The following is a 25,138-nucleotide window of genomic DNA, read 5'->3' as shown; positions in this document are numbered from 1 at the left end:
GAGTAAAATCTCTTTATGATTCAGGACCCAAGTAATAACAAAGAATATGCTAAACTATTAGCAAGAGTAGAAACCGCGACAATTAAGAAATTACATTCACAATATCACTAACTGAATGTTTACGGAAGAATCAGTAACGAACTTCTACTGACATCTTACAGTCAATAATATGTCATCGAGGATGCTCGTTTTCTAGTAGTATTAGTAGCCGATTATACTTTCGGGATCTATAGTTTTGGGTATATTTGTGTGACTGAAACTACAAGGTTAAGAGTGTAGTAATTTTACCTTGTTTGGTTGGTGGAATTGGGTCTAGTTATTATTACCAAAACTAATGTTTGGCCCCATGCTTTTTTTTCTTCTTCTCATCTTCTGTGATTCAAAATGAGTGTAGGAAAGATTGGTTGCATATTATTTGTTATCAAGTTCTTGTTTGATTGGTGGAGTTGGGTCTAGATATCATTTATCAATGAATTAATGTTTGTCCCATATGTTCTCTTTATCTCTTCGTTTGTCTTTGGTTTGTGAGACCAAAATGGGGCACATGTTTAAAAGAATGAAAATGACATGCGTAACTTGTTTTTTGTTGGTAGACTTGTGTCTAGACTCTAGACATCTTATCAAACATTACTTTTTTTAACAAAATAAACGTCATGTTTGTTGCATATTAGTGTTTCGAATTTCTAACTATATCTTAAACCAACCACTAATAATTAATAGAAGCTTACTACTAATAGTAAATTCCCACTAACGATGGTTTTCATGCAATTAATTTTCCATGAGTTGTACAAACTCATAGCAATTTCCAATAGCATTTTGTTAAGCATTTAATGCAATAGATCAATTCTAGAATTATAACATTCATTTGTGAGGCTAATATGTCTTGAATATCCGTTTAGATACTATCGTTCTTCGGTTATGCACGTGTTTCCTTATCTGATTCTGAAGAAGGGAACATGTTAGAATCGGGGAAAGTCGATAACATCAACTACTTGGTAAGTGTAAATTAACCTGATTTCTTGAATTTAAGTGGGTCCTACATTGACGTAATTTAACAGATTTTGAATTAGAGTTAAAATCACTAATTATTGATGAGGTTGTGAATTAACATCAACTACTTGGTAAGAGTAAATTGAACATCAGTAGAGTACGTTGTTTTGGATAAAAATACACATGTGACTCTTGTACTGTTGTCTAGAACCGGTGTCAAAAGGTACGCCGTGAATTGCTCCTCGTTTCCACATGAAATGTGATTAATCATAAATAAATAATTATAGATTGATAGTCACTATGACTATAGTCAATTTATTTTAAAAATATTTGAATTTTGATGTCTTGTATTGTTAAATGTCTCAAATAACAAATTAATAATAATGTTATGATATTAAATCTTAAACAACACAATACCGAGTTGGACAGTTAGGGTTGATCATTTCCTCATGTAACAACTCGTTATAATCTTAGATGTTGTTTGACAACCCCTGCTTCAGTAAATAACTGACTTAGTAAGAGATCTGAATGGTTAAAGGACTCTTAGCCAAGTTAGTGTTGAGTATGTTGACCTTGGTGGCGGGTTGAGGATGTTGTGCGTAATGACAAACTAAGGATTATGAACACATGTGAATGGGCAAAAAGGTAAAAAATTTCATCCAAATATCAGTTTGAAGCTTAATGGTTAAGAGGTTTGACAGATGTGTCATTTTAATAAACTAAACATACTTAATGCTGACTGATTTAGATGTAGCATTTTAATAAAATCATTTAAGTCTATCAAACAGCCCTTAGAATGTATTGTTTAATCGAGTTATTAAAAAAATAATAATATCAAAACTTTTAGTGGAGGCGCTGAAAGCCAAAAACGAATATTAATTTTAAAATGGCTTAAATAAATTAGAATCTTCAGATAGATAATAACATTTTTGTTTTCCATATATGTACAAATGGAATTAGTTGTTCAGTTCCAAATGCAGTGGGGCTTGTGACATGCCGGTACCATGTATTAAATATACACAAATGCATGCTAATAGATCTTACCACAATTAATTATTGATAATTACTAGTTTGATTATATTTAGAAGTTCTATTTTATTTTCGAACGGCTACCACACATCCTCTAAGCTACTCCTAAATTCGTTTCAATGTTCATCCTGAAACCCTTTTGAACCCATTAATCCAATCAATATGATATTGTCATCTCATCTCAACCCATGTTAACTCAAATGAATCCATATAATCAATTGAGCCCCCATGCTTCCCATAAAAGTTTCCCCCCATTTTCCCCTCATCTTGAATGGTTTCGTGAACCCCCGAGCCCCCATCCCATGAACCCTTTGGGCATTTGCGGCACCGATCTTGTGAACCCAAACAGAGCCAGACTCTCATCTTGTGAACGCCCTGGGTGCCTAAGACTCGAACTCTCACCCATACGATAATGAAAAACCAATTTTACAATAGGCTAAAAGCCTTTGGTAAGTTTTAACTACCTAGAACCTTAAAAATGGATAGCCTTACTTATAAAAATTAAGCCAGGCAAATTGAGTAACAACCCAAGCAGGCTTCGAATCAAAACAAACTGATTTAAAATAAAATAAAAAAACGATCGACTTGATTCAGATTAAACAGGTTCTAAATCAAAATGAGCTCAGATTTAATGAATCATCTTAAGAAAAAAGACAGCAAAATAGGTTAAGCTATATTTTGTATGGAGGTTAGTGACTATAGGCTGTGAAAGGCCAGTGCAAGTGGCGTTGAGTGGCGAAGGCAGTGGTGTTAATGGCAGAGTCTGCGCCAATGGGTAGGTGGTCACGACAACTGCGGAAGTTCATGCTGACTGCTGAACCATTTGAGCCCATTTCAAGTTAATAACTGAGTGTCATGTTATTTTAAGTTGACACAAATAAACAATCAAAAACAATTGTCCAAACCAACTCGTTTATAAACAAATGAATCTCGATGCCGCCACTAATAAAAAGGATCTTTATGTTAACAGCAATCCCAGACACCCCACTAATATAACAAAAGCAATTGACCAGTTTTATTATCTGGATTATATTTAACAATTCCAAATACACGAAGCAAAGTTAGTCCTCAAACAACATGCTTCTCTCTAAATTTTAAAGGAAAACAGATTCAGATTCATTATACAAAACCATCCAACGCTTTCAAGAAAAAAGACTTGAAATCTTTTTATTCCTCGATCTGTCTTGGGGAAAACTAATGCACCTGGAAACCTGATTTTTTTACAATGCCAAATGATTACTACTACTATAAAAGTAGACGAGGGGTCCGAATACCGTTATTTACAGATGGGAGAACATACCTCAGGGTACCAGTTGGATCAAGCACCAAGTTTTACAAATTTAAATATCCAGTTACAAAAAAACTTAATAAGGAGGCTCTGTAGGAACTCTTTCACTGACAGTAGACCCGTAGTTGGGCCCACCCTTGCGGTACTGGATAAGGTACTCAATAGGGTATCCCTTCACCTTATGTGGCACAATCCCGAGATCATCGAATGTTAAAGCTACAAACACAAACATAGCCATTTAAAATCAGTGGAATGTTATATTGAAAGTAATGAAATTTGTTTTCAGCCATAAAACCAATGAACTTTTCAAAAATGATGGGTGTGTTGATAACTTTGACCATGTTGACTTTTTTTGTAATACGGTGCTGATGTGGAGTTCGGTAACTAGTTAACAAAAGTAAGGCTTGAAACACTAACCATCTTCTGAGACGAGTTTATCTGAAGAAAAAGCATTAATCATATCCAGATTGAAGATACTTGGTGAGGGTAATGGGAAAGGAACTTTGTTAAGGAGTACGTCTCGAGGTGTTGAGATTGCCTGTGATAAATTCACATCAGAATGAAATCAATCAACAACTTGGGTTATATTTTTATCACAAACAGGTCAAACGGGTAAAACTAAAAAGCATGGCAAAACAGAATAGGAGAGTTAAGAGTGTACGACAAAAGAGAAGGGAATAATCATCATACTATAAACTATATATAATGAAACAGGTAAATGTTAAATATTAAGTATTCTGAATGGGTATATTTGACTTTTTTTTGGTTTGGTAAATATGATATTATGCAAGATCCCATGGAAACCTAAGAAATTGACCCTGTAGCTAAAACTTGATTTAAGTCCTTTGTTTTGGGCAAGAAACATATATGACATGGAGACATAATTTGGTTACCTTATACTTGCCTTATAGAGTTTTATCATGATGGTCCACTTAATGGAGTAGCTTTTAAAAGGCATTTTAATAACAAATATAGTGTTTTGATTCATAATTACTTACACAGAGATTTTAACATAACGATGAAACTATTACTCAAATACCTTAGCAACAGGGTAAGGAAGATTAACATAATGAGGCCATTCTCGAATCACTTCATACATAATTTCAGCCTGCAAAACATAGATATAAGAAATTTTGACAATTTTTTTTTACTTTAAATAGAAAACAAAAAAGAAAACTATGCAAAAAATCATGGAGACAATAGAGTTTAGAGTCACCAATTCACGGATTGTATAAACATCAGGCCCACCAAGTTCATATAGTTTTCCCATGCTACTACCATCATCTTGCAAAGCCGTAACAATTGCAGAAGCAACATCAGCAACATACACAGGTTGAATCCTGTAAACAACACATATAGAAAATAAGTCACCATAAGATTCGATTAAATTAATATTTAGAAGTTTATATGAATGAAATTAAATACAGTCATACTTGGTAGAACCGCCCCCGATTACTGGAAGAAAGTTGTACTTTTTAGCAAATTGAGCCCATGGGTTCAAGATTCGATCTTCTGTACCGACCATCACCGCAGGTCTCAGTATTGTGGCCTGAAAACAGACAAATCATTGAAGCTTAACTATTTAATATATTTACACAAATCAGATATGTTATTTACCTCAGGCAATTCACGAAAGATGGATTCTTCTGCAGCAGCCTTAGCTTGGAACATTCTAGAAGGAGACGATTTAGATGCACCTAAGCAAGAGAGTTGTATAAATCTCATGATTCCACCATGTTCTTTAGAAATCTGCATACGAAATACATATTATATTAGACGACAAATAAACAAAAGGTTGTCATAGAAAATAAAATAAACAAAAAGTTGTCACAGAAAAGAAAATAAACAAAAACAGTATAACACAAGAATAACTGCCACACTAATACTTGCCTTGGCAAGTTTTTCAGCCATATGATGGTTGACTTCCTCAAAACTATAGTTTCTGGTTTCATATTCCCTTCCTGTAAAAAACAGTTGCAATGTCAAAAGCAATTTCAACATCTACATAAGAAAATTGAACAAGAAGATATTAAACATTTACCTATGAGATTAATCACAACATTTGCCTTGGCCATGACAGCCTTGATTGAGTTTTCATCTCTTGGGTTGTATTTCATGGGAACAATCTGTGTGAGATAAAAGGGAGTGCGAAATTGTGAATATCTAGCACCAAACATTAACAATCATTAGAGAATAATAAAAGTTCTACGTTACCTGCCCCAAATCTCCCATCAGTTTGAGATGGCGTGGTGAATCTTCAGAACCTCTGAACGGTACCAACACTTGTGAACCTGTTTTGGCTGCAGATATACAAAGAATTTATGTCAGTAGGTATCACAAAACAGAACATAACTTCAGCTTAAAGTTAACCGTTAAATAGTTCAGTAATATGCTATGCTAGAGAACTGTGAGCAAAACTATTTTCTAAAGTATGAACTTTATATAGAAGTATAATGAGAACAAATGTTGCTATAACTTTTGAACACAGTACACTGATGTTAAGTGTTCTACTAACCAAGTTGTTGCACCAAGTAACGCCCAAGGAAACCAGTAGCTCCAAATACTGTAGCAACTATGCCACTGCAAATCAAAAAAATACCAAATTGAATAATTGAGTCATGTGATGAAGAGCATTACACAGTCATTACCAACTCCACGGCTCCACCATTTATAAGTCTCTTAACTACGAAACTAACAGAGTAATCAAACGAAAACAGTTCTACATAGACCTAGACTACAATGAAGATACGCATCTAAACCAAACAACATGCATTATAAGTTCTAGATCATGATGATGGTGTATAGGTTTTGCAACTCAATATGACAGCAGACATTATGTTTCACATTTATGCACCTCTATGTATCACTTTAAAAATACAACTGATTCTGATTTCTTTAACATTTTAAAATATCTTACTACACTAGTATTCAAATAATATAAAAAAAGAAGCATAATGACGCTAAACCAAAAGATAAAATGAACTCGTGAGCAAAAACTGGCATTCCTAATAACTTCACAATTAAGCTAGGGAAGAAATCGGTACGGTACTAATACCGAAAACATGAAAAAACTAATACCGATATGGTACAAGTATTCGGTAAAAAAAAGTGTTCATCCATCCCTAAATTAAGCAGCTACTAGACCTAATGAAGCTATATTAACCAGATTTACAAATCTCTAAGTTCAACTAACATCTCATAACTTAATATGATATAAACAAATTTAACGAATAAAATCAGAAAGGAAAAAAAAATACCTAACGGATGATCTTCCACCGGTACCCTTGCGGACCAGATGTCCGATACCTTTAGTGGTGAGAGTAGAAGCGTAACGCCGATCATAATCGCCGTAATCTGCATTGCATAAGTTGAGTGAAATGCAAACAAACAAATAGGTAAAATAAGTGAAATGAAACCCTAGAAATGAAATTACAGCGATCGGAAACAGGATATAGCGATTTGAGAGATTGAATTGAATTGTCACGAGCTAATCTCCTCGAAACGGTCTGCATCGTTTCCAATCGCCAAGGAGAAGACAGAGATTTGCGATGACGATGAGAAAACCCTCAGTCAGGTCGTTTCTAACTTGCGCCTGTCTCTGTATATTATAAAGCTACCTTGTGTTTTGTTAACTTAAACCTAATATTATTATTTATTTAAACATTTTGTCACCTCAAGTCTCTTACTAAACCTTCGACTTGCCACGATCGGATTATGGATTATTCGGATTTAGGAATTTTAGGATAATGTTTGAAATCTGATCCGAATGAATTCAATTTGGATCGGATTCGAATGAAACCCGGATAATTTGAAAACAACCGAGTAATAAAATTATCCTAGCTTTTGGCCCAAACATTTTTTTACCCGTTTGAAATCATAATAAACATATAAACCGGAAAATACAAATTAGTCTTGAAACAAATTTAAAGTTCAAACTTCAAATAATAGTCTAAACAAAGGTAAAAAAACCGGAAAATACCACAAAAAACAAGTTGTTTGTTATGATAAAACGAAAATCTGAATAATCCAAACAATCAGAATTTCTTAAAGTTTCATATCCGATCCAAATTAGTTATCCGGATATTCATATCGACATAATCCGAATAAGTATTCAGATCGGTTTATTTGAGTTTCGACTTTGGTTTGGGTTTCAGTTTTTTTTTTTTTTTTTTTGCGATTTTCATGTTCACCCCTATTTACAACTTATAACCTATTTAAATAATAGCCGTGCTTTTTAAATGTCATAGTTGAAAATAAATTCAAACAATAACGGCTATTAAAGTTGATTAATGCAAAGTGATCAAACATGAAAAACATGTCTTGACATCTAACGCATGTTTATACCATTTGCATTTGATACTTTTGGTTTTCTTGCGTCAGAGGTTGAAGAGGTACCTAGTAGAGTCCAACATTTTATGTATAATAATATTATGACTCAAAGATCAATCAACGTAGCTTATAAAAGACTTGGTTTTACAATTTAAACATACTAGCAACGCAGCTTGTTGCTGTTCATTTGTCTTCTGTTTTGATATACAATATATATTGTATGTCAAACTACCTAGTTAAAGGGTGGCTATTGTATAAATTAAACCTTACGTTATATTTTTGTTTGGAACCTATACTCTGACGTTAATAACTTAATATCAATCTTAAGTAAAGAGTGACACTTGTTATGAACACTCGATGAATCATCAAAAGATAGCAATGTTCCAAGTTCCAACACTCTTCCTGTTTTTTCGAGAATGTTCTATGTTCCTAACAACGTTCATCTTTCCATGCATATTATAAATTTATAACACCCAAAACTTTTAACATAAGTTTAAAAATGGCTGTAATTCTTTTTAATTGACACCTGACACTCTGACAGTGACTATCAAACTTACACAATGTCGTTAAAAAAAATCTCACATTTATATATTAGGCGTTTTACAAAGATGAAGTCTGTTTGAATCTACAAAACTCCGTTTATGGTTTTCTTCATTTGTGCGTTTTAAAGAGAAAGTTGATTTACATGTGGAGTTATGGATTAGACGTACAAAGTACATAGATAATCAAAGACCCGGTTCAAGCCTTCGAGGCAAGATACATTTGTGAAGATCCTGAATCAATGACATACATATGCCAAGTTGGAACTTTCAAAGACTAACCACAATGTTCAAGATTACAAACACATCCAAATTTCGTCAATGCAACAACCAGGTTTCGAAAGTTTACTTACAGATCAACTAAACGACAGTCATCGAATATATCAGAATAAAGACAAACAACAATCTTAATGGGAGTTTTTAAGTTAATGTATCCTACTCCTGTATGGCGAGAAAATGTTATACAGTAAAAACGATGTGATATGAAGCATCATACTTTAAAAAGAAATGTAATACTTGTAAGTACCATATCTTGATAATATGCCTTTAGAACCAAACTACAAAAGTATCTATCTAAATATATAAAGTGGATATGGCCCAGAACAAATCAAGCATGCCATCAATTCTACCTTTTGACTATTTAAAGTCAACTAAAACCAACATAACATACAAGTATAAAAGCATGCCATCCATCTTATGTAGCATTCAAAAAAACATCAAATGTCGGTAACAAAACACGCTTGTATTTACATACAAACAGCAAGAAAGCGATCCTGGCCGTCGAAAACCTCTCAAGAAGTCAAAAAATCAACAAAATCATTAGAAAATGGTTAGATAATCACAGACAAAAGCTATTTAAAACTAACTTTCAAATCTCCTCGTGATGAACCATTTTGAAGAAATTTGACCAAAATCATCTTAAAAAACATAACTTATGCATTTTCGTTTTAAGAAAAAGATTGTTTCCCATTGCTTCTTTTCACTAATAATTACCAAAAAATAACACTATCTTTCTGGTTTCGTAACCAGATTATTTATGTTACAAAGTATGTCAACATTTAACAACATTTGAATCTCACAATTCACAACGGTTTTTGTTCTCTAGCGTGTACCTTTTTGGCACGTTTTCGTGTTACAAACCTCTTTGGCACCGGTTTTGACTTTGGTCAACATAAAGCTCGGAAAACAGAAGCAGGGTTGAGTTTGATTTGATTCATGCAGTAGGGTCCCACTTCCACGGTTCTTGGTTAAAAGGTGTATCTGGGCCCACCATTTGTATCAAAAATCCGGGATGCCACTTGATCTAGACGAGTATTCCATTACTAATTTATAAAACATTGATGTCCTGTCTTCTAATAGTCGAGTTGGAGAATCAAATTCTGCAACTTGCCCTGTAAAACACGCGTAAAACATCGTTATTATATATACATATGATAAAAGTTTTCTTGATCAACAAGCAACCTAATGCGGGATCTTTTGGATAGGAACAGTTAAATTTATGAAAGAGTTAATTGGTCAAATGGTTAATAGTCAATAAAGTCAAAACTATTTACATATCCTAAATTGTTCCTTAAAAAGGTTAATTAATTTTTATAAAATAGTGCCAAGTCAACCCAACATGACCCGGCCCGTTTTTTTTAATCTCAAAACTCTCAAAAGGGTAATTTTTTTAATAATATTTGACGGGCTAATTTCTTATAAAACAAATTAAATGTTTTGGACCGAAAGTGCTAAGTCAGCCCAACCCGACCCATTTCAACCTAAAAAAACTACCTGTCTTCGGCCCAAACCATCTCTAGGTCAACCCGAATGTTTCACATGTTCTGAAAATATTTTGTCCTTTTTATGGGGGCATTTAATTTTGGTTGACCAAAAGAAGTCAACACGTACCGTCACTAAGAACAAGAACAAGATCACTATCGATGACAGTAGGAATACGGTGAGCAATAGTACAAACAGTACAATCCTTAAATTCTTGACGAATAATCTTTTGGATTAGATTGTCAGTGGCTGAGTCAACTGAAGCGGTTGCTTCATCAAGCACCAAGATTCGGGCCTGTTTCAGTAACGCCCTGCCAAGTGAAACAAGCTGCCGTTGGCCCACACTCCAATTGTCGCCATTTTCTAAAACTGCAAGAATCGCATAACAAAACACAAATTCAGAATGATTATCTTTTTATTTTTAGTGTGCTCAAAAATGATGTTAACAAGGTGGCAATTTTGACCCATTTATAAACGGGTTGATTCAGGTTACGTTTTATTTCTAACCGGTCAACTTGGGTATGATAAAGAATTAGCTTAAAAGAAAACGTGTCAAACGGGTCCAAACAAATACTTAAAACAGAGCAAAAGTCAGAGTACTTTTAATGCATAAAACCTCTTAAATTACTTTACTAGAATAAACTTGACCATTATTGAAATAATATAACTTTCGTAATCGTATATTATACATCAATCCTGCCTGAACCATAAACTGTCACCAAATTAGCTTAAACGTACTTTTAAAATATAAAACCTCCTAAATTATTTTTTAATAAAAACTTAGCAATAACTTCTGTAATAATTTACACACTATATTCTTACAAAAACTGATTTTTTTTTTTTTGGGGGGGGGCATATTTTGGGTCAACACAATTTGACCCATTCAGCAAAAAAGGTGCATTTTGGCCCGTTACCCAACCCACCTGGCCCATAACCTTTGTTACCCCTACATTAATTGATAATTATCTACAGCTTTTAGATTAGAGTTCAAATTATCATGTCAAACATACCCGGTGCATCAAGCCCTTGCTCCTTCTCACGAACCGTATCTCCAAGTTGAGATTTATCAAGTGCCTGTTCATAAAAAAAATGTGTTTATTTTCATCGGAATTTTGATATTTCAAAATTTTCACAGTTTGTATTTGTTATTTTGTTCAAAATATGCGGCTAGAAGTACTAAGTTTCTATTTCATAAGCCCGTTTCAAATAACCCATAGAAATTACAAACTTTATTTTTGAAGTTTCCAACTTAAAATTACTTGTTTTTCCATTATAGTCATCATCACATATAGATTGAAGGTATTGATCTAATTTAACAAAACTCATTTGTTTTTTTGGAAGCTATTGCATGTTTTTTTACAAATAATCAATCTTGTATAACAGATTTTATTTAAGAATGTTTAACATCATATTTTAAGAATCCAAGAATTTGAAATTAAAAATATCTAACCTCCCAAATTTCTTGATCTGTATGCTCTTCAAGGGGATCAAGGTTGCCCCGAATGGTCCCTTCAAATAAAGTAGGATCTTGTGGTATAATACTGAGTCGAGAACGTAAATCATGTAGCCCAATTGTTGAAATATCAATATTATCTATAACAATTCTACCACTTTCAGGTTCGATGAGTCGAAACAATGCTTGAATTAACGTCGATTTACCACTTCCCGTACGCCCAACAATCCCTATTTTCTTCCCTCCCGGGAATTCACACGTCACACCACGAAGCACCACAGGCAAATTTTCCTTATAACGAACCTATTAAATATATGTAAAAAAATCAATCTTATAAACATATAAATCTCAATAAATATTATTTAAGGACTAAATGACTAATGAAAAATACCTTCAGATCTACAATTTCAATTTTTCCTTCCTCGGGCCACGAGGATGGGGGGCGACTATCTTCAATGACGGGTGGAGCTTCACTCGGGATATGGCAATACTGATGAATCCTCTCTATAGAAATAATCTTGTTTTCAAGCTTACAAAAGCTAAGTATCCACCGTGATAAACGAGCATTTAATTGCAAACCGTAAGTTACCGCCAGGCCCGCCATACCTGTAATAAGTAAACCAAAATTGGTTAATCTTCATGTTCATATCAATGAAGGACCCATAATAACGTAAATGAAAATTAGTGAAAATACTTACTAGGATCTATAGCTTTACGCGGGAAACTCACTAATAAGACGAGACAAAAAGCAAAGACAAAAGTTGATAATAACTCCATGCGTAAACAAAGCCATTCGATAGCTGCGATGCTGCAGAAAAACGGGCGGGCAAAACAATCAAGAAGATAAAGATTCCGCTTCATAAACCTTTTTTCCTGCCCGAAACCTCGGATGGTGGCTGCCCCCGCAATCGATTCCCCAAAAAGATTAATAATTGGAGATTTTTGGATGCTAACGATACGCACTAATTCCCTTGATGAAGCCATGTAGTATTTCTGAATAAATAAAGCATAAGGTAAATGTTATTAGTTCATTACTTTATGCAAATGTAAGCTGACCCATTCACGAGCAAACAAGACGAAAATTAAACCTCTAGACAATAGTATTAATATATAAATTATTCACCTGCATCCACAAGCACGTGATTGCCATCGGGACAATAAGAAGCAAGATTTCCCACGTCACCTGAGTCATCACCCCAACTATACCAAGAAGCTGGATTGTTGTTGCCGCAAATCCACCGAGTCTAAAAGGAATATCAAGATCAACAACACTTTGATCAACCGACACCTGAAAACCCATAAAGATCCCATAAAGATCAACAAAATGAAAAAGAAAATAACCCTTTTGTAAAAAAAAACCTAAACTATAAAAAAGTTTCAAACTTTAAACACACCCGATTCAGTATTCGTCCTGCTGGAGTCGAATCAAAGAACGACATTGGTGCCCTAAAAACATTATGAAGCATTTTTACAAATAGTTTCTGTGCAGCTGCTAAACCAAATGTAGCCACTAAAACCGCCCTAACAAATATAAACCACGAGCTCCCGAACGCAAGTGCCATATAAACCGCAATCAGCACCAAATTACTAACCCGAGCCGTATCCCCTTCGGTTTGCGGGTTGGCCCACGCCATCCACCAATTACTAGCAATTTGAAGAACTTGAAATAATGTTTGTGCAACAATAATAAGAGGTACTAATAACCCCTTATATGCTGCACCCATATAAGACAAGTAAATCTTCATGCTAATTTTACCGCGCTCTCGTTCTTCTTCTTGAACCAGTTGTTTTTTACGTGAGCGTTTTGATTTCTTTTTTTCTTTTATAAGGGCTTTTTGGCCCGTGATCGATTCTTTTTCATTTGGAGATTGTGTGGTTGTGTTCATACTGGTTCCAGATGTGTGACAGTTTTTTATCAAGTCTTGGTCATTATCAGTCTCGTCATCAGAGTGGTTATATATATCCATTGCTTCGATAGCTTCGTGGTGAGCTGAAACTAATGTGTTGAAATCGGTTCCCGCTTGTAAAAGTTCGTCATATTTACCCGCTTGAATGATTTGACCTTCTTTAAGAACCTAACATATAAAAAAGACAATGATAAAAACAGAGGATGTAAAAGATATACTATTAAGATAAAAAAAATGGTCTTATTTAATGATGCCTAACTTAACCCTAGATTGATAATGTAACATCCTAAAATTTATAATGTTGAATAAAGAAAGTGGTGTTAGTGATTTCGCGTTTTTTTTTTTTAATTATTAATGTCGAGTAAGGAACGGGTCTTGGGCTTAGTTATTTTATGAACTCGGCCTGCCTCGACCCGTAGGAAGCCAACCCGAGCCTAACCAAACCCGTAGTATATAAACGAAAGTTCTTGACACTTCCACCATTTTTCACCATCTTCCTTCACTTACACCCACCCAAACACTCTCTTTTCTAGAGAGAGAAGCTAGAGAGAGAAAGTTCTCAAATCACAAATCCGAGTCCACAATCTTGTTCCTAATCGTTTTTGGTAAGTCCCTCTCGAAAATCATCCGTTTTCATAACCATTTCGGCCTCAAAGCGAGCAAAAACGTAACTTGAGTTTTCGGGTCAGAAACCGCCTTGTTTTGGTGTCAAAATGCAAGCTTTTGTGTTTAAAAGTACTAGGAATCGATAGCCCTTTCAATCCCGAGCATTTCCATGTCAAAAACTTCGATTTTGGGTCAAAAATCTGGAAAATCTGGAAAACCCGTGGGTTTCTCCGTCGCCCAGCTTGAAGGAGTCGAATCAGACTCATTCGATCGAACCAGTCGATCGAATCAGTCCATTCGATCGAATGCGTAGATCGAACAAGTCCAGTCGACCGAATAGGGAAGCAACCGAATGGTCTCCAACTCATTCGATCGAATAAGTTTTGTATTCGATCGAATGAGTGTTGTATTCGATCGAACGTGTTCCTATTCGATCGAACGTGTTCCTGTTTGATCGAACGTGTTCCTATTCGATCGAACGTGTTGTATTCGATCGAACGTGTTCCTATTCGATCGAATCAAGCCAGAACCAAGTTGTTTCCAAGATTCGCTTGAAGTGAAGTTCGTTTATGAAATAAATTAAAAACCTAATGGAAAATGTGTTAAGGCGGTTATCGAAAATGAGTAGTAGTAATAGTAGTAGCAGTAATTGATACGTGTAAATATTATACAGTTAGCCGTGCGCAGCTCAAGAGGAGAATAACTATTAACGGAGAGCGTAACAGTATTCAGGTGAGTTTCTAGCCCCATTTATGTGTTATGTTTTCGGGGCTGTGTGCATACTCGATGTGTTGTTAATACATTTATCCTAAGTGATAAGTGTATGCCATATGTGATATATGTGATGGATATGAATGGTTGCTTGTCGGTACGCGAACGATCTTCGGATATTGCGCGTACTGTCAGGTCAAAAATAAAGGTACGAATATTATACATCGAAGATGTATGAACATTACAAATGAATACTTGTCGGGGCGTGAACGATCTTCGGATATTGCACGTATCGACAAGAGGTATGGTTGTTAAATGAATGATGTAAAGAACGCCTAGGGTGTTCTTATGCTATGATGTAATTATTGTATATGTGAAGTAGGTGTATGCAGTTACACGAATGGTATGTGAGTTCTACGTTCGACATAGTAAGTTAGGATGGCAAATCCCTCTAGCTTTTGTCGGACATAGACTCGGCTGGTGATGGCGTAGTTAAGGACTGCGGGCCTTATACGTAAAGTAGATGATAGATGTAAACGTAGTTAAGGACTGCGGGCCTTATACGTAAAGTAGATGATAGACGTAAACGTAGATAGGGACGGTGGGCCTTATACGCGTTACAGATAATAGACGACAACGTAGTTAAGGACTGCGGACCTTATACGTATTATAGATAGGCATCAGCATAGGAAATGACTGTGGACCTTATACGTGCTGTAGTTGTATTGTGGTAGCATAGGGGAGGACTGCGGACCTCGTACGTGCTATGGTTTAGGTTGCAACATAGGGGAGGACTGTGGACCTTGTACGTGTTGTGGATGTAGGATGGTATAGGGAAGGACTGCGGACCTTGCACGTACCATAAAGGGTGAACATAGGTAAGGACCGCGGACCTTTTACGTGTTCACGACCTTGAGTACAGGTATAGACGGCGGACTATGAACGTACTCACGGTAGACTGAGGTTAGTGGTTATAAATATGTGTGTATGTATGGTAGTAAGTGTGTATGTAGAACAGAAGGGTAACTAGTGAAGTATGGATATGTATCTACGGATATGTATGTATGTGTATGTATTGTATGGCGTTCGATTAACTAGAACTCACTCAGCGTAGCTGACTTTTAGTATGCACGCAGGTGAGCTGATTACAGAGTTAGCATGAGGACGACACACGGCATGGATTGAACGGCTGGCATCTGAAGAAAGAAGTAAAGATGTTTTTAATATAAAGTTTTGTGTTAAGGTATCAAAGAAAAGTTTAACGTTTTGTAACAAATGATTGATGTTTTATATTCCGCGAAAAGTTTTAATAAACTCTGATTGAAGAACTGTGTTTATGAGTAAATCCGACGCTAAAGTAGGGCTACCGGGTTCGGGGCCTTACAGATAATAAAATAAAGATTGCCAAACCATATCTCATGATCTCAATTTATTGAGCTATCTAACTCAGAATATGATATAATATAGGTTTTGTATTATCATAATAGTATTGCTTTAAGTTCTTGTTAGTTGTCTTTACATGATTTTGTCGCCATGTATTCATGCTTATTTCATTAGGTTTTCTAACTTATGTTAAGTAGCATTTAATGCATATTATAAATCTCCTAATTTGTTATTATACCAAATTTGTCATTGTAAGGATAAGAAAAGTAGATCATAACAAGAAAATGATAATAGAAATTTAGCCTCATTAAATGCCCCTTAATATAGGTCACAAGCTAGAATACCTAACTTAATCATGTTATTGTAAGGACTTATGCTAATATTCTGCAACAACTAAATAAACCATCATTTTCACATTTTATTTTAGAAAGAGCGTTTACGTAAAACACGTCACGTTGGGTTGACCAGAACACCTTTTCTCCAAAGAAATTATTTTTTCATAAATAATTAGCATGCCAAATATGATTACAGATTTACAGATATTATATTATCTCAATAGTAATCAACCTTAGTTTTAATAAGTCGATATAAGGGGTTTTATAATATAAAAAGACCAATTTGGGCAACGGTGACTCATACCCTGTTTTTTATTATACTTATTTGACGCATTAGAGGTCAAATATAATCCAAATTGACCTGGTCATAAGCAAAAACTTTCTGCATATTAGCCTTTGTGTTTAAATACTATTATTATTCCTTAACCATGCATTAAATAACTGCTTTCCTTATTTTCCACATTTCTTAACTTGCAAGTTGCAAGATCCACATTCATCTTTACCATACGTATTTAAAAAACAAACGAATAAAGAGCTTTTTTTTACCAGAATCAAGTCAGCAGCTGGCAGAAATTCGATCTGGTGAGTTACAAAAACCACTGTTTTAATGGCTAATGCTGTCAATATATACTCCTGAAAAACAACCATATATTATGTCAAACAAATCTTTGAATTCAAAACTTTCACTAAACCACAAACAATTAAATCCGGACCTTAAAGAGTTCTGATCCGGTGTGCGCATCCACAGCACTAAACGGATCATCAAGCAGATAAATATCAGCATTCTGATAAAGAGCCCGTGCTAATTGCACCCTTTGTTTTTGGCCACCACTCAAGTTTATACCTCGATCACCTATAATCGTTTGATCTCCATGCGAAAAAAGCTCTAAATCTTTTTTTAACGAACATGCTTGAAGTGTTCTTTTGTATTTAGCTTTGTCCATTGGATTGCCAAATAATATATTTTCTTCAATGTTTCCTGATTGTATCCATGCTGACTGAGATACATAAGCTGCAGACCCGCAAATCCGAACCTAAACCACAATTAAAACATTAAAAAAGTTATCTTTTTAAGAAATTATTAAATGAAATAACCAAAAAAGGTACACATATGTAGTTAGAACTTACTTCGCCGGATACTTTAGGGATTTCACCCAGAATACAAGAAAGAAAGCTCGATTTCCCAGACCCCACACTACCACAAACCGCTACACGCATCCCTCTCTCGACTTTCAACTGAATATTAGACAATGTCGGCCTCGGAGCACACGGGTCCCACTGAAATTCACCATCTTTAAGCTCGATCGCCACGTCAGACATCCCACGTGGCAACACAATCGTTGCGTCTTCTTGCAACTCTTCCTCTTGTAAAAAACCCGTGATTCTATCAAGAGAAACTTTCGTTTGAGCCATCATTGAGATCAAATCAGGAAAGTTCCTTAACGGTTCTTGAAGAATCCTGAAAGTGGCTAATGCCGAAAGTACCCCTCCTGCCGTCAGCTGACCGCCAATCAAGATTGAGGTCCCGAAGGTAACGGCTGCCACGAAGATAGGTGAGCTCCAAAAGAAGAAAGTGATAAATGCTTGCGAATATAACGCTTTTTTGAGCCATTTAAACTCAACACCTCTCATTTCTTCCAATCTTACTTTATACCTATCCTCCCATGCTTGTGATTTCAAGATCCTCATATTTCTTAAACACTCGGAAGTCTTTCTCATTCTATCATCTTTAGCAGCCATTAACCTATCTTGATATTCTTCTTGAACTCTTGCTAATGGGATCGTTATCACTATCGATAAAATAGTGGCGAATAACGTTGCAATACACGCAAGGCCGACACTTTTGTAGAGAATTGCTAAAGCAAGAATGATTTGCATTGGTAACATCCATATGTCATGGAGATACCACGCGTAATCACCCACCCTTTGCACATCAACCGCCATGTAATTTACAATTTCGCCACTAGTGTGGCTTTGCCTCGCGGAGCTCGAGAGTCTTAAACCTTTTCGGTACACCATGGCAGTAAGAGCCGATCTCACGTGCATTCCCAATATGTCAACCCCTAAATACCATTGTCGTGTCGTTAAAGTTTCTATCAATTTTGCTACAAAAAACACGCCTGCAAGAATGTAGCCTTCGTGAGGGTAATGCTCGATCCCACCCAAATAATCCACAAAGTCGGTAATCATATACGGGCCCACGTATGACACGAGCGTATATGATCCTGCAAAAATCGCGTTTTTTGCAGCTTCTTTCCAAAACGATCTAGCAAGAGCCCAACCTAACGAGGGGTGATTTTCAGCCTTCAACCGTTCCCAATTCGAATTCAATATTTTGTAATTAAACTTGGAACGGTCTTCCGGTGCAAGAAGCGGGATATCTCGAAGCTCGAGCGGTCTTTTCGCACCGGTCGAAAGAATCGAGTTTAGCCACGATAATGTTGCTAAACTAAACAAACCCGCGTCACTATACGGTGTTACTTTCAAACACCCTGCATCCTCTTCTTCAACCAACAACGGGTCGTGAAGATCCGACCCTCTAATCACATAAATCCCACTCACACCCTTCAACCCAAGAAAACCAAGAAACCCTAAAGCAGGTGTTGCTGCAAGACCAACTAGAAAGCTTCCAGCTTTCGCCAATCTAAACCCTTCAACTGCAAATTTCTTCCCAATAACATAAAGGGTACACAAATTGATCAAAAAAGATGCAACCCACCATACCCTAATCAACAATGGAAACCTTTCAAGGGTTTTAGCCTTACAATCAAGAACCGAAAAACTCAACACAAACCATGCAATAAACTGTGAGACAGGCAACAACAAAGGCTCTAAACTCACACCCTGTTGAGACTTTCTAATCAAAGACACACCATTGTAACATAAAACCACAGTTTGCAACAAAAGAACATAAAAGCAACTAAAGACTGCAGCTTTATACACTTTACCAATCTCAATATTCAAAAACTCAGATCCTACAGAAACCCTAGTCCCAGTTTCCTCAGCATCTTCTTTTCGAACCCGGGTTCGGTTGACATACACAACAATCTTGTTCCATAACACAATCAAGATCAATAAACCAACACAAAAGAAATTAAACCCAGTTGCAGCAAGCTCCAAAACCCTAGTATCCATGGAAAGATTCAACAGTAGGATGAAAGATGAGAGATTGAAGAAGATGAAAGGTGTTTAATAGTGGGATGAATCTGTATAGTGGCAAGAGCATTTCACCATGTGTCAATGGGTGTTACAGATGGGTGTTTTTGAAAAGAAAAAGATGAAATTGAACAGAGCAAATGAAGACAAACAGCACCTTCAATCTTCAAATACAACACGGATGAGTACAGGAGAGAGAGAGAAGGTGTGTTATATAACTTATATGTAAAAATAGATTAAAAAAATGGAATCTTGATCAACACCCACTTCATAAGAAGCCAAAATACCGACTTTCTGTGGGTTTTCGTTATGTTTTCTCTTTTCTCTAGTGGGAAACACCACACCTTTTACTACTTTACCTTCGCCGGCGCCGGAATAATAATAATAATAATACGGTGATCGGAATTAAACTACGGCGGCGTCAGGGAGTAATTAAATTTGAGGATATTATTTGCAGGGTGGGTATTAAATAATATTAAATATTAATTGAATTGAAATGGAATGAATTTACTGCTAGTGCTAGTACATGAAGTCCAATGGGAGTGTTGGTTGGTTATACAGTGAGAATCGAATCATGATAGGCCAAAAATCAGGGTGTGAGTATGTATGTGTCGTTATCAAATGGACGGTGTTAATGATGGCTGCTGGTCTAGCTGTATCTCCACTACCCAGGACCTCACTGACCACGTTAGTACCGTACCGTATTTACTTACCGAACTTAAATGTTATGTTATAAAAGCAAGTGATTGGATTGGATTGGAATATTGGATTGGAATATTGGATCGGATGGGCGAGGCAAAGGAGAAACAAGTTTTATCGTACAAACAATACGAACCGAAGAAAAAACGGACGTCATGGCATTTTCATAACTACTCTGAATAGGGCAACCACGCTGTAACAAAGACACAAGTAGAAAAAGCTACGCTACACGCAACGTGTAGCGTAGTTATTGTTACTCTACTTGTATTTTTGTTGCAGCGTGATTACTAGGGGTGAGCAAACAACGGTTCGGAACCGTCAGAACCGAGTAACCGGAACCGAACCGGTGCCTCAGAACCGCTAATGTGTGTACCGGTTCGGTTCTCGATTCTCAGAATTTGCATTAAACGGTTCCCGGTTCGGTTCCGGGTAAAACCGGCGGTTCTATACTTGGAACTGAATAACCGGAATATTCAAAACATTTTAAATAAATTTACCAACCCCTAATTTTTATAGAATAACTTATTAACCGGAATCCATTCAATCATTTTTTAATTCAAATCTCCTTTCTTTATGTTCAAGAACTATCAACCATGATCAATTTTGATTTAAACTATCAAGGTAATTTAATATAAAATAATATGATCTTTCATTAATCTATCGTTGCTAGTGATTTGTTTAACTTAAATACTTAGGTTTTAATAACGGATGTTCATGTTGTAATCTAAATTAGTTTTACCGTGAAAGAAGACATACAATTGTATAAACTTGTTTTGCAATTTGCAAAGTTTGCATAACTCATTTGATAAATAAATGATCGAACCGGTTCTAGCCAGAACCGCTTAGCGAGAACCGGCTTTAGTGGTTCTGGAACCGAACCAGTTTACTATAATAGGTTCCGGTTCTACTTTTCACTCATTTTCGGTTCCGGTTCCGGTTCTGTTCTCACGGTTCTGAACCGTTGCACAGCCCTAGTGATTACCCTATCCAGAGTAGTTACTAAAATGCCATTGCGTCTGTTTTTTCTTCGGTTCGTATTGTTTGCACAATAAAACTTGTTTGTATTTGATCCAGTCGCTTATATTCTAAAATATGTGGCTAATATGAAAAGTGATTCATTAAGCAAAATAATAACTTAAAATAAATGTTTGTAGAATCAGATTGGTCACTGCTTGTCTTGTGTCTCTCTGCTGGTTTTATTGCTTTAAAATTCAAATAAAATATGAGCATGCGGTTATAATAAATATAAATTAATGAATGATATTACAGAAGGGAAAAAACATTACAAAATATTATTATGTATTTATTCAGATGGTTGAAATAAACACAATATGATTGTTAAAATAAACACAATATTATTATGTATTTATTTAGATCTTAACTTTTACCTATTTGTATGAAAATTTGATTAACTTTAGCTTAATTTTAATATTAGTAGATTAGTAATGATAATTAATTAATGGATTATATCCCGAACAGTCACTTTACTCAGTTGTCGTTAAAAAAATGTGTTTAATAAAAATATGTTGATGTAACACATAAGGCTGAGTGTAGTGGGCGTAGGCTCGGGCGACAAAGGGGCGAAATTGGGCGCAAACACCGCCCCCCCGGCGATATGTGGGCGAAAAGGGGCAGGGGCGGGTTGTTTTTGTCGCCGTGGAAGAAGAAAAAATATTATTATTTTATTACATGTTGTGTGTGTATATATATGTATGTGTATATGTATATATGTTGTGTGTGTGATATATATATGTATATGTATATATGTTGTGTGTGATATATATATATATATATGTGTATATGTATATATGTATATGTATATATGTTGTGTGTGTATATATATGTATATGTATATATGTATATATGTTGTGTGTGTATGTATATGTATATGTATATGTACCAACCGAGCCAACCGAGTTATAGTATATGTTTTTTTTATATTTTTAGTTATGTATTTTTTTTAGTTATGTATTTTTTTGTATTTCTTTTTAATTTTGATGCATTTTTATTTAATTATTTGAAGAAATTGGTTTATATTTAATTAGTTTAATTATAAAAAGAAAATAATAAAAAAAGATACTGTGGGCCCAACTTGTAGCCCCTACACCATTACACCCTAAAAACAAATTCGTTCATTTTGCTGACTGGGCGCCACGTGTCACAATTCGCCCCCAATTATAGCCACTACACATAGCCTAAGCATGTAAAATTGGATGGAGCTCTAAAAACGAGGAGAATAATTTGAGGGGAATCATGAAAATTAACTAATACAAAGTTTTTAGTCATGTTTATCAACTTTTTAAAAGTATGTGATTAAGGTGAAGGGTAAGGGGATCAGGATCTTTAAAACAAAAAAGTACACATCTAAAACTCACATGTCAAAATATATTATGCTATGTGTAGTGGAGGGGCTATAAAATGGAATGTTTTGCGTCATGTGATGCCTATTTAGCAGAGGATGAGTTTTTGTTTTATGGGTGTAATGATGTATGTATGTATGTATAAGACACGTGTGAATATAATAATAATAAATGGAAAAGGAAGAAAGGGCGATAAGTAGTCATCACCCCCCCCCCCCCTTAAATTCGCTCAGGGGGCGGTGTTGTAGCCCCCTTGTCTCCCCAAAACCCTCAAATTTGTAGCCTACTACGGGTGGCCTTACGGAAACTAAAAAATCACTTTTTTTATAAAGGCCAACAAAATATATGGTTGTCAGCTAAAATATAAAATTAAAACCCACGGGATTGTGGCGTCTTAAGCATTGAAAAAAGTTGACGACCTTCATGTACGTTGATAAATTGAGGATGCCGTAACGACAAATCTAGATTTTATAGAGACATCATGTTTAAAAGATGCAAGAGAAACAAAAAGAAACTATAAAAAATATAAACCATAAAGCAACTTTTGATAGAGTGTATGTTTGTGCTTCGATAACTTATACATCACGACGCACAACACCTTTTAAATAAATTTTAAACCTAAATGTAGATAAAAATAAGTTTGTCGCAAAAGTATATTTGAAATCTTAAGTTAAACAAAAAATAACAAATAAAGAATTGTTAGTATGTTGTAAAATATTATACGTAAATTTGAAGGGGGGGGGGGGGGTTTGTAAATTGTTATTTGAGATTTGATTTCATTGGTAACAACTTTTAACAAACCATGCTTAAAGTTCCTCTCATGTAGAATATGAACAGTAAAATTGATAAAAGTGTTGACAATGATAATTATTGTAATGTTATTATTTATTAATTATATAATTATATTATAGAGTAATTACATAATTACTTAACTTATATATATAATTTTTCTACTTGATTCTCACGCTTAGCATGTTAATTTCATTTGTATTTGATTCAAACAATATTATTATCGTTTTATAATAATTTAATTTACTAAAAAACATAATATAAATTAGGCTTCATTTTAATATGAATGAATTAATACTAATATTAAACGGGTTAAATTATAATATAACGTTGTGTTAAGGTACTTACAAATAATGTGAAGTTAATTAAAAAGAAAAATCCTTAAAATTAACAATCAATAGTTATATCTCCCTCTTTTTTTTTACATAATTAGTCATTTTCATCAAACCATTTGTGATTGATCAAAATAATCACATCTAAAATCATCCGTAGAATTTACAATTAAATATTTTAATTATAGTTAACAAGATGATCACGTCATTTTCATTTTAGTTCATTTTAGTATTGACGCGTCATCTGATTGGTTGTTAGGTCACGTAACTATATTTATTTATAAAAAACAAAACCACGTTTTTTCATATACATAACCGACCCATAGGGGAGGGTTATACTAAAAAGAAGTAGTTTCATAGGAAGACTAGGAATAAATCATAGCCATTGGATCATGTTAATCAATGGTTGAGATTTAAAATCACCAATAACCGACATAGTTTCCTAGAATTACTCTTTAATTATTATAACCGACATAGTTTCCTAGGATTGTTCCTTCACCATCATTTGTAATGCCAAATATCAAAAATTTGTTGGTTCTTACCATTCATAGGAAACTCCTTATTATTATTTGAACCATTTTCCCTACCCATATATTCTATATAACCAAAGGTAAAATAATTTTTGTTTTTAAAAGAGTTAATTAATTATTGAGTAGTTAAATAAAGAAAAATGGTGAAAATTAACACCTATTTTTCAAGATTGTTCATCACACAATACGTGTACTAACAGTCGGCAACGGCTTTTGGTCGGCAGGCGTTGAGGTATTTAATGTAGGTCAAACGATCACATGTACATATATACTTGTGTACTATAATTACTTTTAAAAGACTGTTTTAGCCCAACAAATTTAATATCACGTTGAACATACTTTCGACAACCTGCTCGTATCTTCATAATATCTTACTTAACATATCTTTGTTTTTCTTTTTTTCCATCCCGATATCAGATATCTCAAATAAGATTATAACTCACAACCATTTGTTTAACGACATAAACCTTTACCACTAAACCAAACTAGTGGTTGTAAACATATATTTCTAACAAAGTACGATGCCAAAAAACACACACACGCACCAAGAGCAATAAACACAACAAACTACATAATCCAAGAACAATCAAACAAACATCAATTCGACCACTCTAGAACTTGCATTTTTGCTCGGTATTTGATCCATAAGAAGGTACTAACTTTAATGTATTCCAATATCTTATCCACACCGATCACGTCGGCTCTAAATATTTCGTCGTTCCGAGCTTTCCAAATCCACCAACAAATGGATGAAATAACCGAGTAAACTGTGTTCCTTAGGTTTCCATGTATTGCACCAGCATATGGATTAATAAACGAACTACACTTAGCCATTTTGTGCCCATTCCACTCGTGAACACTAATCAAACTCGTCTAACCACAATACAATCAAAGAATAGGTGACCCAAGTTCTCGTCCAATCTCCCACGTGATTTACACAA

At 34.9% G+C, this 25,138-nt stretch overlaps 2 protein-coding genes across 2 annotated transcripts; both read right to left on the bottom strand.

Annotated features, from left to right (window-relative positions):
• Window positions 1-2,976: 2,976 nt before the first annotated feature.
• LOC143612738 (NADH dehydrogenase [ubiquinone] 1 alpha subcomplex subunit 9, mitochondrial-like) lies at window positions 2,977-6,932 on the bottom strand. The gene is made up of 12 exons (XM_077086649.1): window positions 6,741-6,932; window positions 6,565-6,661; window positions 5,823-5,887; window positions 5,522-5,607; window positions 5,349-5,433; window positions 5,198-5,268; window positions 4,925-5,056; window positions 4,741-4,856; window positions 4,524-4,647; window positions 4,347-4,415; window positions 3,725-3,845; window positions 2,977-3,523 (listed from the first exon to the last, which is right to left on the bottom strand). Exons 1-12 carry the CDS (start codon window positions 6,817-6,819, stop codon window positions 3,384-3,386), a joined length of 1,185 nt encoding a protein of 394 aa, XP_076942764.1. The 5' UTR covers window positions 6,820-6,932; the 3' UTR covers window positions 2,977-3,383.
• A 1,858-nt stretch (window positions 6,933-8,790) lies between these two features.
• On the bottom strand, window positions 8,791-19,937 carry LOC143612733 (ABC transporter C family member 5-like). The gene is made up of 11 exons (XM_077086644.1): window positions 17,460-19,937; window positions 17,045-17,365; window positions 16,878-16,964; window positions 12,784-13,464; window positions 12,513-12,677; window positions 12,088-12,382; window positions 11,781-11,995; window positions 11,387-11,692; window positions 10,947-11,010; window positions 10,066-10,305; window positions 8,791-9,566 (listed from the first exon to the last, which is right to left on the bottom strand). Exons 1-11 carry the CDS (start codon window positions 19,464-19,466, stop codon window positions 9,454-9,456), a joined length of 4,494 nt encoding a protein of 1,497 aa, XP_076942759.1. The 5' UTR covers window positions 19,467-19,937; the 3' UTR covers window positions 8,791-9,453.
• Window positions 19,938-25,138: the final 5,201 nt, after the last annotated feature.

This window comes from Bidens hawaiensis, unplaced genomic scaffold (genome assembly GCF_021521415.1).
Source record: "Bidens hawaiensis isolate Kalapana, Puna unplaced genomic scaffold, B.hawaiensis_p1.1 tig00035468_1, whole genome shotgun sequence".
Lineage (NCBI taxonomy): Eukaryota > Viridiplantae > Streptophyta > Magnoliopsida > Asterales > Asteraceae > Bidens > Bidens hawaiensis.
The sequence above is the reverse complement of the archived record's forward strand: the minus strand, read 5'-3'. Positions and strand labels throughout refer to the sequence as shown.